Raw genomic sequence first — 17,071 nt, forward strand, 5'->3', positions numbered from 1 at the left:
TATTACGAGCTACAAACTCATACAAAAACAAAATACTAACGCCAAGCCAAACCAAACAAACAACAAACGCCGATCCTGTACAAGACAAAAGTCACCAAAATTATTTGCTATTGAGGCAAATTGAGAAATGGCCGATCTCGCACATGCGCATAAAAATTTAGTTCACAGATAATCCGTCCGTGTCGGTTCTTGTGGTCGATATGTATTCTTTGCCGTAAGGTATAAGAGGACGGTTTAAGTAAGAACGTACAAAATGTATATTAAAAAAAATAAGTACCTGTATAAACTACATCTCCATTTTCAATCTCTAAATTGTCTTCAGTAACTTGAACTCCAATCCCTTGCTTGTCTTTGGAGCCTACATGAATTATCTTTCCCATCAGCTTCTTCCCGTTAACAGTAAGACCTAAATTGAGTTTCTTATTCAAATAAGCATTTAAATTATGCTTCCTCTTCGAAGATTTAATGGACGGATTAGTTTTCATCCGGGTTAATATTTTGTCCATATAACTATCTAAACTTAGCACTTGACCGGTTAAAAGATTTTTTCCTTTAATGGCAGCTAAATCCACTTTTTGTGGGACATCGCTAGTATCTGTTGTATTTTCGTTATTATCAGGTGGAGGAATAGTTATCTGTAAATTTCCATATTTGGAGATATTTAGATACCTAGAAATCAAAATTGATATATTATATAGTAAAGAGGTATATTTGTTTTATTATATTTTTGCACAAACGTCATGATTCACTTGCAAACAAGTTAAATGAAAACATTAAGGGGGAAGTCTACTGTGACAAGGGAAAAAACAGGCTGATTTTCCGGATTTTTTTTCTAACAAAATATGACTCGTACATTAAATTAAATTAAACCGTCATCTTTATTATATATTCAAAAATTTCAAGTCGAAATATTCAAAATTGCCGTCGTGGCACTCCTTCAAGCGCAGGTCCGTTTTTTAGGTGCCCAAACGGTGTACATGAAATCTCACGTCTGGGTGATCTGAAACAAAAAACAAAATATGGTTATCATCTACATAGTATTAACTCTCGTCTGACGGAGAATTTTCTTGATATTGTTTTTTGTTTAATTGTTATAAACAATAAAACATCAAATTTGGGCAAAAAATAGAAAATAATTTCAAGAATTTTTTTTTCGGCGCCAAAATTTTTTATCGACAAAATCCTCCGTCAGACAAAAGTCAATACTATATAGATGATAACCATATTTTGTTTTTTGTTTCAGATCACCCAGACGGTACACCGTTTGGGCACCTAAAAAAATTGGGAAATTTCTATTATTGGTGGACGTATTTTATAAAGCTATATTGTACATTTATATTTAAATTTACAACAATTGTCACTGAAAATGATGAACGTAAAAATGCATAGTAAACAAGGTATTAAAGACATGCCCTTTTGTTTATCCTTGTTTAACTTATTGTCGTTTCTATGGACGAGAAACTAGCCAAACAGAGAGCAAAGAAAGCAAAAGATTTTAATCAGATTAGATGTATCCGAGATGAAAATAATAAAATACTAGTTCACGAAAAGGATGTCAAAGAGATGGAAAAAGTACTTTGACAGCTTATTAAATGAATAATTTGACAGACAGCCTGTGGAGCCAACGGAGACAGTAGCAGCAATGGTCGCCAAAATAACAAACGAGTAAGTGGCTCAAGCGCTTCAAAAAATAAAGAAAGGAAAAGCGGTAGGACCAGATGATATTCCTGGGGACGTATGGAAAGCATTGGGAGAGACAGGAATAAGGTGGCTAGCAGGTTTATTTAATAGAATTATGGAAGTTGGACAAATGCCAGACGAATGGAGAAGCAGTATACTAGTACCTGTCTACAAAAACATGGGAGATATACAGCAGTGTACAAACTACAGGGCTATAAAACTGCTTAGCCACACCATGAAAATATGGGAGAGAGTAATTGATAGACGGATACGTGAAGAGACCGACATATCCGAGAATCAATTTGGCTTTATGCAGGGCAGATCAACAACAGACGCAATTTTCATTATAAGGCAGTTGATGGAAAAATACAGGAGTAAAGAAACAAACGCTCATATGGTATTCATTGATCTTGAGAAAGCATATGATAGAGTTCCTTGAGAGATTCTGTGGTGGGCACTCAATAAGAAAGGAGTCCCTGGTGCATATGTAAAGATTGTGAGGGATATGTATGAGGGAGTAACGACTAGTGTTAGGACAGGTGTGGGAGAGACTGATAAATTTCATGTGAAAGTAGGATTGCACCAAGGCTCGGTGCTTAGTCCGTATTTATTCTCATTAGTTTTGGACCAGATAATAGCCAAACTACAGGGTAACATTCCATGGTGCTTAATGTATGCTAATGATGTCGTGTTAGTAGGAAATAGTGAAAGAGACTTAGAACAAAAACTGGAACAGTGGACACGAGCTCTGGAGGAAAAAGGTTTAAAACTTAGTAGGACAAAGACAGAGTATTTGGAATGTTCATTTAAAGATGGAGTTACTACAAATAAAATGGTATCTTTGGATGGTGAACTGATTGTAAAAAGCAATAGTTTTAAGTACCTGGGATCGGTATTACAGAGTAATGGAGAAATAGATGGAGATGCATGCAGTAGAATTAGGGCTGGATGGATGAAGTGGAAGGAAGCGAGTGGTGTGTTGTGTGACAGAAAAGTTCCAATGAAGCTGAAAGGAAAATTCTATAAAACAGCCATAAGACCGGCTATGATGTACGAAACTGAATGTTGGGCAGTGAAAAAGAAAGAGGAACAACGAATGCATGTGGCGGAGATGAGAATGCTTAGATGGATGAGTGGAGTGACAAGAAAGGATAAAATTAAAAATGAGTATATTAGGGGAAGTCTAGGTGTGGCACCAATTGATGCCAAAATAAGAGAGCATAGGTTGAGATGGTTTGGTCATGTTCAACGGCGAGACGTTAATCATCCAATACGAAGAGTAGCTGAAGTGCAGATTCCTGGAAGGAGTAGGAGAGGAAGACCAAGGAAGACGTGGAGGGAGACGATTAGGCAGGACATGTTGGTAAAGGGGATTAATATTGATATGACCCAGGATAGAATTGTGTGGAGAAATGCAATTAGGGAAGCCGACCCCGCATAGGGATAAGGCAAAGAGAATGATGATGGTTTCTATGGACGAGAGGTTTAATTTTGCGGTACTAGTTTCTATGAGTACAAAAGAGATCTAGTGTAAATAGTAATTCGTGAAAACTTTCATGCATGTGCAAAAATATAATGGATGAACTATACAGTATGGTCCAAATGAAAGACATAAATTCGATATTTCGTAAACCAAGGAAAACTCTCGAAACAGGTCATTTTTATTTTTAAATTATTTTTTGACATATACAGTATGTCCGTGTAAAGTTGGAACCATATGGAAAATTTTTTTATTAATTTTACGAAGAAAAATTATTCTTCATAAAAAGCTCTACATGGTCTAAAACCTGAGATTCAACAATTAGATATCAAATTTTATGATGTTGTTCTGAAGCTATTTCCTTGTGGCATTTTTATGATTAATTATTTATATGGGAAATAAGCCACAATTAAAATGAAAAAAATAATTTTATTAACGTTTCGACGCCCAAATCGGCTTATTTCCCATATAAATAATTAAATTTTATGATATTATACGAGGCATGTAAAAAAATATGAATTTCTCTCAAGAGTAAAGTAGCTTTATTTTTCACAATATTGAAAATTGCTAAGTATTAGGAAAAGTTGTTAGGAATTACAAACTATATTCTAATATGTAATTACATCCTTTGAAGATATTCTTCTTTAGCGGCGAGTCGATTGAGGGTAAAATTGTACATGAACCACGCGCCTGCGCACACTGACAGTATGTAGTTCTGACAGTATGCAGTTCATTGCTAATATTTCAAGATAGGTATGTATGTATCTGTAACCGTGCAAATAAGGCATTAAAAGAATATATTAGTGGTTTTAGGAAATGTATTATTTATTATAATTCTTGTGTTTTTGGATTTGTGTTTCCCTGTAGTAAAATAATAAAATATGTAGGCATAACATTTTTACAGTTTGTCGCCGTGTTGTGTAATTATATCCGAAACTTACGTGTCAATTCAAGTGGCTCGATGGCGTAGTTGGCAGAGCGGTGGGACAGAGAACGGAAGCACACGGAAGGTCGCGGGTTCTAATCCTGGACGATTCATACTTTTTTTTATTTTTCGTTATTTTAATAAAAATTTTTTGAAAGTGGCAGATAAGAAAGTTAGTTTAATTTTTAAATAAAATACAAATAACCTGTTAAGTATATTTACTTCGTTTAAATTACCTATATAAAAGCAGAATATCTTCTTACGTGCGTACAAAGTACACACATTCTCTTTCAATTCTGTTATTTCAATTCTGATAACTCTTTTATTACTAATTTTATGAAAAAAATTATTCTTCATAAAAAGTTCTGCATGGTATAAAACCTAAAATACAACCATCTTATATCAAATTTTATGAATTTTATACAAGGTATGTCAAAAAAATGAATTTCGATCAAGAGTAAAGTACTTTTATAGTTCAGAATATTTGAATTAGAAGAATGTAATTACATATTGGAACATAGTTTTTAATTCTAAACAACTTTTCATAATCACAATTTTCGATATTGTGAAAAATAAGATATTTTACTTATTACTTATAAATTTATAAAATTTGATATAAGATGGTTGGTTATATTTTAGGTTTTATTTAGGCAATGCAGAACATTTTATAAAGAATAACTTTTTTCGTAAAATTAGTAATAAAATAATGATCTTAATTGAAATAACTGAATGTTGGTTATTCATAATTTAGGATTTTTTTTAATTAGAAGAATGTAATTGCAACTTATAATATATTTCTAAATTCCAAACAACTTTTCATAATAACAATTTTCAATATTGTGAAAAATAAAGCTACTTTACTCTTGATTGATTATTGATGAAGTAATCGATGACTTTTTAAATGAGAATAAGAGTCGTGTGCTAGCTCATTTGATAGCTTATTCAATTCTCTATTCAGTAATATAAATATTAACATAATTATTTATACAAAGACTTAATTTTTTTTTAATTAAATTAATTGACACGAAAAAAAGAATGTACAGTAAAACCTCGATATAACGGACCTCTATTTAACGGACTTCGGATATAACGGACAAAAAATGCGCTCAAATGTGAAAAAAATTAAAACGTCTCTGTATTTTACAAAGAATTTCAATAAAATTATATTATAGCATAATGCGGACATAATTCTAATAATAGTATAGAAAACTGCAAACTTCAAAAGTGCAAACAAAACTTTCAAAAAAAAGTTTTTTGATTCATTTGAAACGTATTTTTGTATAACGGACTTTCGGCTTTAACAGATAATCCGTCCCCCCAATTGGTCCGTTATATCGAGGTTTTACTGTATGTAATTTATTTAATTCAGAATATATTAAACTGCTGTTTAATGATTTTGACAAAAAAACATTGCCTTTTGCTTAAATTCAATATTCAAACTGCCAAGAGGCAGGTGGGTGGCAGCTTGAACATTGGATTTAAGTATAGTAAGGATACAGTAGCGATCAACAGGTAGCCAAAACGCGTTCCAAGATTGCCGCTGTAATTTTGAATATTGTTTAGAGATATTTGGCACACGTATTTGTAATATAATAAAGAATGGCGGTACAGAGCCCAATTTGAAAAATATATTAATATGTGGAAATTACTCTGTAATTAAATACAATATTAAAAAAACGAGCCTGTACCGCCATTAAGAAGAACAAATAAATACACTTTCTTCAAATAAACTTTTTTATCAGATGCCTAGATTTTGTGTCATTTTGGAACTACTAATGAAATAAAAAATTTTAGTAGTTCCAAAATGACACAAAATCTAGGTATCGGATAAACAAGTTTATTTGAAGAGAGTATATTTTTTTGTTCTTCTTAATGGCGGTACAGGCTCATTTTTTTAATATTGTATTTAATTACAGAGTAATTTCCACATATTAATATATTTTTCAAATTGGGCTCTGTACCGCCATTCTTTATTATATTACGAATACGTGTGCCAAATATCTCGAAAAAATATTCAAAATTACAGCCGCAATCTTGGAACGCGTTTTCGCTACCTGTTGATCGCGACTGTTTCCTCTTAAGCAAAAAACAATGTTTATTTGGGAAATAAACATTTTTTCTGTTTTCTGAGAACAGTAAAATGTATTTTGAATTAAATGAATTACATACATACCTACTTCTTTTTGTGTCGATTATTTTAATTCAAAAAAATTTTTTTTGACACCCTCTATGAATAATTATGTTAATGTTGATATTACTGAATGGAGAATTGAATAAGCTTTCAAATGAGTTATCACACAAGCCCTATTCTCATTTAAAAAAATCATCGATTACGTCATCACGACTAGATGGTGACATCACTGGTACTTATGATATATATGTCAAAGAATCGTAATTTAAAAATAAAAATCGACCTGTTGTACGGTTTTCCCTAAAGTCGCCGGTTTACGAAATAGATTTATTCCCTACATTTGCACCATACTGTATAAAAACATTTACTAGTAAAGGCGAAACATATACAAGTGAGTCACGAATGATATTTTAAGATCATTTTGAAATATACAGGGTGGCTCAAAAATATCTGACGTTTCGAACTATTATATTTTTAGGTTACAGATCAAAAGTTTAGTGCATTTTATGACACAATTTTTGATGTGCAATCTAAAAATGTAGTATAATACAGTTTAGGAATAATAGATGTTCCTGCAACACTGATTGGTCCTGTATATGGATTTGTATATGCCGTTCTTTTATTTAACTAACTGCAACCTTACCAATTTGTATCATTAATATCAAGAAATGCGTCTCCATGCTGATCTCCCGCGTAGTATTCACTAGTATTAATTGAATCTTGATCTTCATTACAAACATTTGGAATGGAGTCCATGAATTCTGTTAAGTAATACTGAGGAGATATGCTTTGGGTACCTAAAGGAACACCTTTATCTATATAGAAAATATTAGAGGCTTCTGATAAATTACCTTCTTCGTCCATATATTTAATAATTTGCTGGTTTTCCAGAGATAGATCTAAAATAATATTTTGTATTAAAGCTTAGCCTCTTTTTTTATATTCAAATTGTATACCTTGATTATCATTCATTAAGTACTGATTCATTTCTTCTTCATCTTGTACCAGAACAGTATCTCCTTCTTCACCAACTTTTTGTACAATATGGCCGTATGTCCAAATGTATGCTTGATTATCATCTGGATTTATGACCTAGAAAATAACATATCCATGTTTAATCCAAGCTATAATACTGCATTCCACGGTCACCTTTCAGTACAGACTCTTATGAAGAACAGTGTTGCCAAGAGATATTAATATTTATATTAAATATATTTTAAAGTATTTTTATACTTTTACTTTTATATGTATACAGGGTGTAACAAAATACAGGTCATAAATTAAATCACGTATTCTGGGACCAAAAATAGTTCGATTGAACCTAACTTACCTTAGTCCAAATGAGCATACAAAAAAAGTTACAGCCCTTTTACTATTGGAGATTTTTTAATGAAAATAAACACGGGGCATTCTTATGGCAGGAACATTTTAAAAATAAATTATAGTTAAATTTGTGCACCCCATAAAAAATTTTATGGGGTTTTGTTCTCTTAAACCCCCCCAAACTCTTTTTAAGTTCCAATTAAATTATTATTGTGGTACCATTAGTTAAACACAATGTTTTTAAAACTTTTTTGCCTCATAGTACTTTTTGAAAAAGCTAGTTATTATCGAGATATTTTGAATATTTGTCAAATCCACCACATATTTGTATACTGTTACGTACGATTGTAGAGACCTGGTAATAATATGACATTTTTTTTATAAATTTTTATGTAAACATATTAAAAAAGAAGCCGCATCTCGATTAAAACTGGTTTATCGAAAAAATATTAGGAGGAAAAAAAGTTTTAAAAACATTGTGTTTAACTAAGGGTACAATAATAATTTATTTGGAACATACAAAAAAGTTTGGGGTGGTTTAAGGGAACAAAATCCCCATAAAATTTTTATGGTCTGCTCAAATTTAACTATAATTTATTTTTAAAATGTTCCTGCCATAAGAATGCCACGTGTCCATTTTCATTAAAAATTCTCTAATAGTTTTCGATATATCGGAAAAAATCTATTTTTATCGTGTAACTTCAAAGGGCTATAACTTTTTTTGTGTGCATATTTGTACTAAGGTAAGTTAGGTTCAATCGAACTATTTTTATTCCCAGAATATGTGATTTAATTTATAACCTGTATTTTTGTTACAACCTGTATATAAATTGACACTGGCCCTTTTAGCATTAAGCCACATTATGTTTCTTGATGTTAAAATGGGCAATTTCAATTTTTTGCATTTTGTTTGGTCAATATTAAATTCAAAAGAAAAAAAAACAAAAATTTGACATTGGCCATTTTAGAACCAAGCCACAGAATTAATATTCAAATGATATAATATCTTTAATATCGTATAAATATCTTTCATAGTACCTATCTATGAATTATTTAAAAATAATAAAACCCACAGATTTTCAAAACAAGATGTTTTGGACTTCTGGAATATTCTATTTAGACAGACTTTAAGTTCGTCTGCTTAAAACTATCAACACTGAGCTGCAAGGTTCCATAAGTTTTATATTGGGATATTATGCTGCCCACACTGCAAAGTGACTGCGGAACATAGAATAGGCAAACATTATGTCTAATATGCCTAAGCAAATGAAGTTATTGGTGAAAGAAGTATAAATAAAAATAAATGAGGGGTATAGATGCAAAACCCACCAAGTCACATTTTTGTGAAATTTTCGTTTCATACGGGAATTTCTTGTTTGTGTGTGTATATACATACATTCAAACATAATTTAGGTGCAAATCCCACCTTAAATCAGAATAATTTAAAGGAGCAAAGCTTAAGCTGCAAAACCCGCCTTGTCCAACAAAATTTAGTTGCAAAGACCACCAAGTCTAGTCTGACCAATGGCATAACGTTTGGACAGACAAGTGATTTATCATTTTCCCGCAAAATTTTTATGAGTTTATGTTATTTTCAATTTTATAACAATAATTATAATTATAAATATTAACAAATAAATGTGTTTTAAGTAATAAGAGTCTAATTTTTAAAATAATTTATTAAGTGAAGTTTAAAAAACACGGTGTTCCGACTTTTTTGGGAAATTCAAATCCAAAGTTGCTAAATTTTATTGCAAATCCCGACATGCCCATAAATAAAACCAATTTTATACTGAAACTGCAGATCAAATATTTTTTATTTTGTATTCTTCTAATAAAATATAATACTGGAATACAAGTAAATCAAACAGAAAGCTCAAAATATCGCATGAGTCCTCTGTAATGGTTTTCACGTCTCCTGAAGATTTTGATAGATGTGACTTGGCAGATTTTGCTTCTATACCCCTCAAATCATTCCCAAGGCGAAGAACTCCATGATTTTGTACAGAAGTGAGGGAAAGAAAAGAAAGAATAATTATAAAAAAGTTTATCTGAAATACATGTCAAACAAGACACAGGAGGCATGTGATAATTCCAAGACAATCAGAAACGAAACACAACAATGGTCACTGGGAATGTTTTTCGAAAGAAATAGAACATGATTTATATGGTCTGCAAGCGAGGAAATATGGCACTTTATAAGAGGTCAAAGAGCGAAGGTAAAGGAACTAGTAGAACCAAAACACATAGAGAAAGACTCAAAGATGTAATTCATCTTATCTCCGAAAACTAAAACAATAGTAATCACCAATTATTACCAATCGATGTAAAATAGGTGTAAAATACACTGTTATTAGGTATCAACGCCCTTCCAGTAGCAATCTATGGAGGAGTATCACCAAGCCACAAGCCCTTATCCCTTGCAATACCTCTCCTCAATGGACCGATAAGACACCAGCTTATTCTAGACCAAGCCGTAGATTCTGTAGAATTTTATACTACGACTTTGGCCTTTTTATTTTTCAATGACCGGGCCAGGGATCGAACCTCGATCTTAAATCTGCTAGATTTGTAGATCGATTAAAGTTGAAAATGTTAATTGTTAAATAAAAAGATAAAGTAATTGACCAGTATATCAAGGAGTTTTATAACTAATAAGAGTTAACTTTTATATTAAGTTACAAAACAAAAATATGAATTATCTATGAACTGAATTATAAAAACTTTCCTAAAAAACATTAATTCTATAAAATTTTGGAAATTAACACCTTAAAATACGACCTATTTAGGCTACTGGAAAAACATTTTCACAAATATTAACATAAATATGAAATATTAATAACATTAATCTTTAGAAATAAAAATTAAAGCAGCTAAAAAAATTTTTGATAAAAGTATCTGAATATATACAGAATTTTTACCAATTTAGAATTATATTAATACGCTTTGAATAACTCACATCATTCATTTCTTCATTTAAATCGGAAGAATCAAATACAAATTCTGTATTATTCAGAATGTACTGAATTTCTGGTTCCTCCGTCTTGGTAATTATATCTTCAGACATTTTATTTGGATATTGAGTACGGTGTATTTCTAAAAATCTCCTTCTATTTAGGTTTTTATCTGAAAACCTAAATATAAAATTTTAAATTTAAATTTTTTAAATAAATATGTACAATATGTACGATCGGTAAATAAAATTGCAAAGGGAAACTTTTGACAGTGACATTAAAATGGCGTTTAACAGAAATCCAAAATCCAAACCACTCGCTCTACTCGCTCTACTAATGGATTTGTGATTTTGTGAACAAATATTTTTGTGTTCTATGGATAGAATCACGGAATGACAAAATAGTTTTTCTTATGAGAGTTCTTTTCATGTTCCGTTAGTTCCAGTTATTTTAGAATAAAATTAAAAGAAGATAATATTTGTAAAATAAATGGTAACTCTTTAAAATAGTTGTATTGTTCTCTCATTATTATATACGTCGGCCCTCTATTTGACAGCGTTGCCACATCTAATATGACGGATGGTCTGTTAAAATGTGGATGGCCATGTTATGTCTGTGCCAAAAGATAACTACTGTAGAAGTCACTTGTCAGTGAAGTCACAGTAAAAATTTGTCATTCTATGGTTAAGTGCACCTTTTTGAAAAATGACAGAAGCCGGAGTTTTTCAAATTTTACTAAAAAATGAAAAACCTGAGGGCTTTAATGTTAATTACGCAAAACATGAACCAGAAGTAGCGAAGATAATTGCAAAAAATCTCACTGACATTATTTACCAATCCTATAAGCGAAATTCATGTGATAGTAGATCTAAAAGACAACAAATTTTGGTAATTATTATTCAAAATAATTCATGACAGCTTTTTGCCTCATTATGATTAAACCTGTATTCATCTTCAACCAGTATTTTCATCGCAGGTCTTGTCTATTTAATACAAATATATTATTTTTTTTGCCTCTTCCATTTGATTTTTCTTATAGATTTTTAAATATTGAGTGTATTATTGTAAAATAGCTCTAACATAAATATTTAATGAGTTGTTTTATCCTATCCTAACAATATGATCAATGAGCAACTTTTTTTAAGCCTAAAGTACTACTAAAAACTTAAGACTAAGGGTAAACTCACTAGTATACCACTTAGGCTCTGTCAATTTATTGGGCACTTTTAACCTGTACCATCACTTACACTATATTCTACTTGCCATGTAACTAACATGAAGGGTTTGTTCCTCTTGAGCCTTCTAGACATCTATGTTGTTAAGTAGCTGGATGGCGTCAATATTGACATGTTAAAGAAGTCATTGTTCATGCCTCTTGGCAAATTTTTCAACGTTCTTGTTAATAGTATCCATTTCTAGGTCCCTATGGAGGTCACTGTTCGTATAGTACAAAAAAATGTTGACAATGCTCCTTAACACTTTGTTTTGGAATCACTGGAACCACAACCCCACACAGATGGATGCCATATATGTCCATATAGCTTTAAGAATCTCTTTAAACAAAAGTATTTTGTTGTAGATTGACAGAGAAGCGTTTGTTGTAGACAATACATTTGAAGCATTTATTTCAAAAACAACACATGTCCATTTTTCACAAATTCGACTTTATCTATTTTTCTCATAGAATAGTAGTTTGTTTATCTATCACACACATTCAGTTGTATAAAAATCTCAGATGTCAGAAGTAAACTACATAGAAAATTTGGGTAGACAGTTTTTCTTGATTTGCCAAAAGTTTAATTTTTGGGCAAGTGTTGTTTTTCAAATTCATTTGCTTCATTTTTTTATACTTGATGTTAAGCTGTTCTCTTTTCTTTTTAACATGAGCCCCCCAGTGTAGCTTAGTGTCTAATGTCTAAGGCAATACAGAGTTGAGGCATTTAACCAAAAATTTTTTTTAGGGATTCATTAATAATTTGTGTGTTATTCCTGAACAACATAATTATGATGATTATATGTCATGTGCTTTGAAACAGTTAAATAAAAACTTTATCTCAATAAAAGAAGCAGATTTCAACAGTAATATTGCTTCTGATTTGGAGGCATATACCAGGAATATCTTTGAGAAAGGCGTTCAGGAATATTATTTGAAAAAAGTGAAATTGAAAGAGAAAAAATTAAAAGCAATTGGTAAGTTTATCATCCTTTGATAGTCTTAAAACAAATCCAATCAATAAATATTACAATGTTAATACCACTTATCTTTTTAACATGCCCCCTCAAGTCCCCGTGATGTTGGCGATTAACATGGCGAAACTGTCTCTCTCTCGAGTTATTCTAAATAGTTGCTCTGCTCTCTTTAACTTGTCCACTCTCTGATATTCTTCAACCAAGAGGCCTGTTTTCTACCAATTCCTCTGCGTCCTTTGATTTTACACATCATAATAAGTTGAAGAATATTATATCGGTCTTCCCTTGCTACGTGTCCAAAATAGGCCATCTTTCTACATGTGATATTATCAAGCAGCTCGCGAGTAGCATTTGCTCTCTTAAGGGCCGCCACATTTGTCAGCATAGCCATCCATGGTATTTTTAATGAATGTCCTAATGTACAGTGCAGTCTTCTCTAAGCCTAATATTTTTTATTTTATTTTTATATGGGCATTATACATTATTATATTATTTTGAAAGAATTAATAAGATTCGTATAATCCAGGTTTTACCCAACTAGGATTAAATTAAACATTTTATTAAAATCTCTAGTAAATTTCTTAATAATAATCTAGCAATCTCATTTCCTTGTTGTAGTGGACCCCCTGTGAGTCAAAAATCGATTCATGTGGGAGTATACAGATAGAATCTATACATATGGACAAGAAGACAAGAAAACATTGGATTTAAGAGCTTCAGTGGAGCTTTCCTGTTGTAAGCTTCATTAAGAAGTGAAAAAAAGTTCTACACTTTAATGTTTATTTTTGAAATTTTTATTTTAAACATTTGATTATTTATATATTGAAACATTTTCTCTAATTTTTCATTAAACTTTTACCTTTTTTCATTACAGATACTATAAATAAAAGAAATCTAGAAAATCTGCACAAAAAATACCATCTGGAAGTACCCAAAAAATATTTTTTTGAACATAACGAAACTTTGATTAAAAAGCTACTCGGCAGTAGAAATACCTCCTTAACTGAGAGTGTCTATGATGTGAAAAGTACTTGTGATAGGGACAAGCTGGTGAAGTTAGCATATTCGATGGTAAACACTAAAGAATATGACATGCTAAATAAGATCTTATCGCAGATGCTAGATTTTTCTGACTTAAATAATGCTGAGAAATATTTGTTGCAGTATATATGGTCCCAAGATTGTAAGCATCAAACATTTATTATTTGCAGATCATAATTTATATTTTTACAATATGTATGTTGCTTTTATACCCCTTTTCAATTATACAGGGCCTTGTTACAATTTTCATTGAAATATGGTTACATTTTTTAACCTTCGGATGACCAAGGGGGGTAAATTTGGACCCCAGCGTATGTTTTTCTTTAATAAATTCAAAAGTATTTTCAGAAGACTCATTATTTTTTATTTGACTTTAATATCATTCTAGATATCCTCATATTTTGAAATAAAAAAATTCCCTATATTTTACGAATAAAAAATATATTCTGAAGATGATGTTTAGTAAAATACCGTCTAGTAAGTGGAATTCCAAGTAGTTTTACACTACGCGTTATCAAAATCTATTTTTAGACTGTGGTGCCTATTATGTACGAATCATGACATTCCTGTCTGCTACAGTTAGTCATTATTATTATTTCCTGGAAATAATGTGGAAGAGTGGAAATGTGGAAATAATATGGAAATAATGTGGAAATGTGGAAATAATCCTGGAAATAATGTTACAGGAGAATGTAAAAAATACCATGGACAGAAAGAGTAACAAATCAAGATGTTTTGCTGAAGATGGGGAAGGAATGCGAAGTCATAAAAACCATACAAACAAAAAAACTTGAGTATCTAGGCCACATAATGAGAGGAGAAAAGTACTCTCTGCTAAGACTCATAATCCAAGGAAAAATCTCGGGAAAGAGAAATGTGGGACGTAGGAGGATTTCCTGGTTGCGAAATTTAAGGGAGTGGTATGGGTGCAGTTCGATACAGTTGTTCAGAGCTGCAGCCAACAAAGTTAAGATTGCTGTGATGGTGGCCAACCTCCGATAGGAGACGGTACTGCAAGAAGAAGATTATTTCCTGGCGTATATTATTATAGTTTCTTAGTATTTTGTGTGCATATAAGATATGACCCGCAAATATCTTACTGAGGCTGAGTTACAGGAAATTGTTGATATAAAAGATGAAATAGTATCAGAAAACGAGGATGTATTGTTAGATGAAGATTTAAATGCTGAAAACATTCATTCCATTTCATTTTTGACCTGGGGTCATTTTTTACCCGCCGTTGGTCATCCGTGTAACAAAAAAGGTTGGTCATCGGAAGGTTAAATAGGCATCTTTTATAACACAAAATAACTTTGTATTCTTGTAAGGATAATGTTTTTTGTAAAGCGGATTATAGATTGAAAATAAAATACAGGATGTTTCATTAAACAAACATACCTATCTTTGATGCAGTATAGTGTTATGAAGGATCCTGTATATTTGTAACTCATTTTAATTTTAAATTGTGATGGTTAGATAGGTAGATAGATTCAATGAAAAATTTGGCCTATTTCATTGTGACATTTTCAGATCTAATTTAATCCTCTATTCCAGATTACATTCTCTAGCGTGACCTCTTTTCAAAAAGTTTAATAATTTCGAGTCTGAACATTCCACGTAGATCTCTTTGCCGGTGGCTTTTCTTCGCCTAAAGCCGGACTCAAACGACTCGTGTACTTGGCAAATAATCGTTACTTGTCATTACTTGCCATGTCGTATGAGTGGGTTATTACTACAATTATTTGACAATGTATGCTTAATTATTATTATTATTAATAGTATTTGTTAATTAGTGCAATAATTGTACTAGTAAACCACTTATACGACATGGCAAGTATATACAGTAACGATTATTCGCCAAGTACACGAGTCGTTTGAGTCCGGCGTAATACAAAGAACTGCACATTTGCCAGGCTGTCACACTAACATAAAATGTACTCTGCTGTTTCCTTTTCGAGGTGACAGAATCTGCGCAAGTTATCATCTGCCAATCTCATCAGGTTTAACTGCCTATTCAGCTTATATTACCCTGTTAGCAGACCTGCTATGACTGACTGTTTTCCTGTCTCTGCTTATTAGGTCTGATGTAAATTTTGGCGAATGTTCTATAATGGACTGTTTCGCCTGTCTTTGCGTCCTGCAGAATTCCTCCACCATTCCAGAGATTTGTAAGCTCCCACTTTCTTGTAACCGTTCTTGTTCCTGTCTTTGCAACGCCGCAGAAGGGTTCCGGTCCAACGAATGGCATTGATGAGCCATTTTTCCATTTCATGTGCTTTTTCATTATCCTTATGACCCTCGGGCCCGGTAACCAAGTTACCGTAACCTTGATCAGGTTGCTAGTTTATTTGAGGCACCCATACAATCTCATACTAGCTTATAGTTGACCTCTACAGAATTGAGTGCCTTAATGTAAAGCTATTTTTGTAAACCTTTTTTATAACGGACTTTGTCACAAAAGCTGATCACTCTGTATATTCTGTACCTATATATGTTTTAGAGTTCTGAGCCTGTATAAAAAGATGTAAAATTATTAACTGGCTATAATTAAAATTAATGATTCTATTTAATTTTCCAGATGAAAGTATCCACCTTTATATTCAAGGGTACATCGATTTGTTCCATTTTATATCGGAGCAAACTCTGATAAAAAACGCTACACATCTGATTGAATTAAGTGACGAACAAGATGTTCATCAGTATTTAAGTGAGTTGGAAAATGACAATGACATTATTAAATTAAGGATGATCTGCCAGAAGGATCACGTATATTATTTAAAACTTAAAAGCTTGTTGTATGAACTTTACTGTATTAGTTTTTGCAATGAAAATGTATTAAAGTTAAGTGATGTAATTGTATTTTAAAAAAATTGTTTTTAATTTTTTTATTTTTATTTCTTAAATATTTTTTGTATTGAATTTTCTTTTATTTTACAAAATACATATATTTTTAAAGTAAGAGTGCATTTTTGTTTATTTTCGAAATCTTAATACACCTAATCTATTCTAATAAGAATAAGGTAGGAGACAAATGAGATGCAAAAAAATAAAGGAATTAGATAGGGGTGTATATTTGTCCCCACTGTTGTTTAATCTATACCCTGACGCAGATTCTGGATTCCGCAGAGGCGTATGCAGCCGAGAAGATCTCTTTGCATTCAATATGTATACTAATACAGAGGTGCTTGAAATGAATGTTCCAAAATATGTAGAATGTACCAAAATATGTATGTAGATATGTTTCATAGATTACAACAATGCGTCCGATAAAGTCCGTTATAAAAAGCTAATGGATGTTTTCAAAACAAAACAAATAAACAACGACCTAACCAAACAACTACAATGGC

The 17,071-nt window shown here is 31.6% G+C and overlaps 2 protein-coding genes across 4 annotated transcripts in view; one reads left to right on the top strand and one right to left on the bottom strand.

The window, feature by feature from the left end:
* LOC114326831 (PR domain zinc finger protein 15) overlaps positions 1-10,773 on the bottom strand; it is a 53,612-nt gene extending 42,839 nt beyond the window's left edge. Inside the window, exons 1-5 of one of the 3 annotated variants that reach the window (XM_028275283.2) lie at positions 10,499-10,771; positions 7,173-7,308; positions 7,068-7,115; positions 6,860-7,013; positions 278-669 (exon numbers count right to left, since the gene is read on the bottom strand). In XM_028275283.2, the coding sequence (XP_028131084.1) occupies positions 278-669; positions 6,860-7,013; positions 7,068-7,115; positions 7,173-7,308; positions 10,499-10,606 (838 nt within the window). In that variant the 5' untranslated portion in view covers positions 10,607-10,771. Of the gene's footprint in view, positions 1-277; positions 670-6,859; positions 7,116-7,172; positions 7,309-10,498 lie in introns of all 3 variants that reach the window. The other 2 variants (XM_028275282.2, XM_028275284.2) reach the window with 2 other exon arrangements.
* A 382-nt stretch (positions 10,774-11,155) lies between these two features.
* On the top strand, positions 11,156-16,685 carry LOC114326837 (uncharacterized). Its single transcript, XM_028275298.2, has 4 exons — positions 11,156-11,381; positions 12,455-12,683; positions 13,558-13,866; positions 16,303-16,685. Exons 1-4 carry the CDS (start codon positions 11,199-11,201, stop codon positions 16,587-16,589), a joined length of 1,008 nt encoding a protein of 335 aa, XP_028131099.1. The 5' UTR covers positions 11,156-11,198; the 3' UTR covers positions 16,590-16,685.
* The last annotated feature ends 386 nt before the right edge of the window (positions 16,686-17,071 follow it).

Source organism: Diabrotica virgifera, chromosome 3, assembly GCF_917563875.1.
Source record: "Diabrotica virgifera virgifera chromosome 3, PGI_DIABVI_V3a".
NCBI classification, from domain to species: Eukaryota; Metazoa; Arthropoda; class Insecta; order Coleoptera; family Chrysomelidae; genus Diabrotica; species Diabrotica virgifera.

What these genes read in the sequence shown, in the direction of transcription:
- LOC114326837 (XM_028275298.2), top strand. Translation starts at nt 11,199, where the DNA reads ATGACAGAAGCCGGAGTTTTTCAAATTTTACTAAAAAATGAAAAACCT. An exon ending in CTAAAAGACAACAAATTTTG is followed by an intron (nt 11,382 to 12,454) that starts GTAATTATTATT and finishes AATTTTTTTTAG; the next exon opens with GGATTCATTAATAATTTGTG. An exon ending in GTATATATGGTCCCAAGATT is followed by an intron (nt 13,867 to 16,302) that starts GTAAGCATCAAA and finishes TTAATTTTCCAG; the next exon opens with ATGAAAGTATCCACCTTTAT.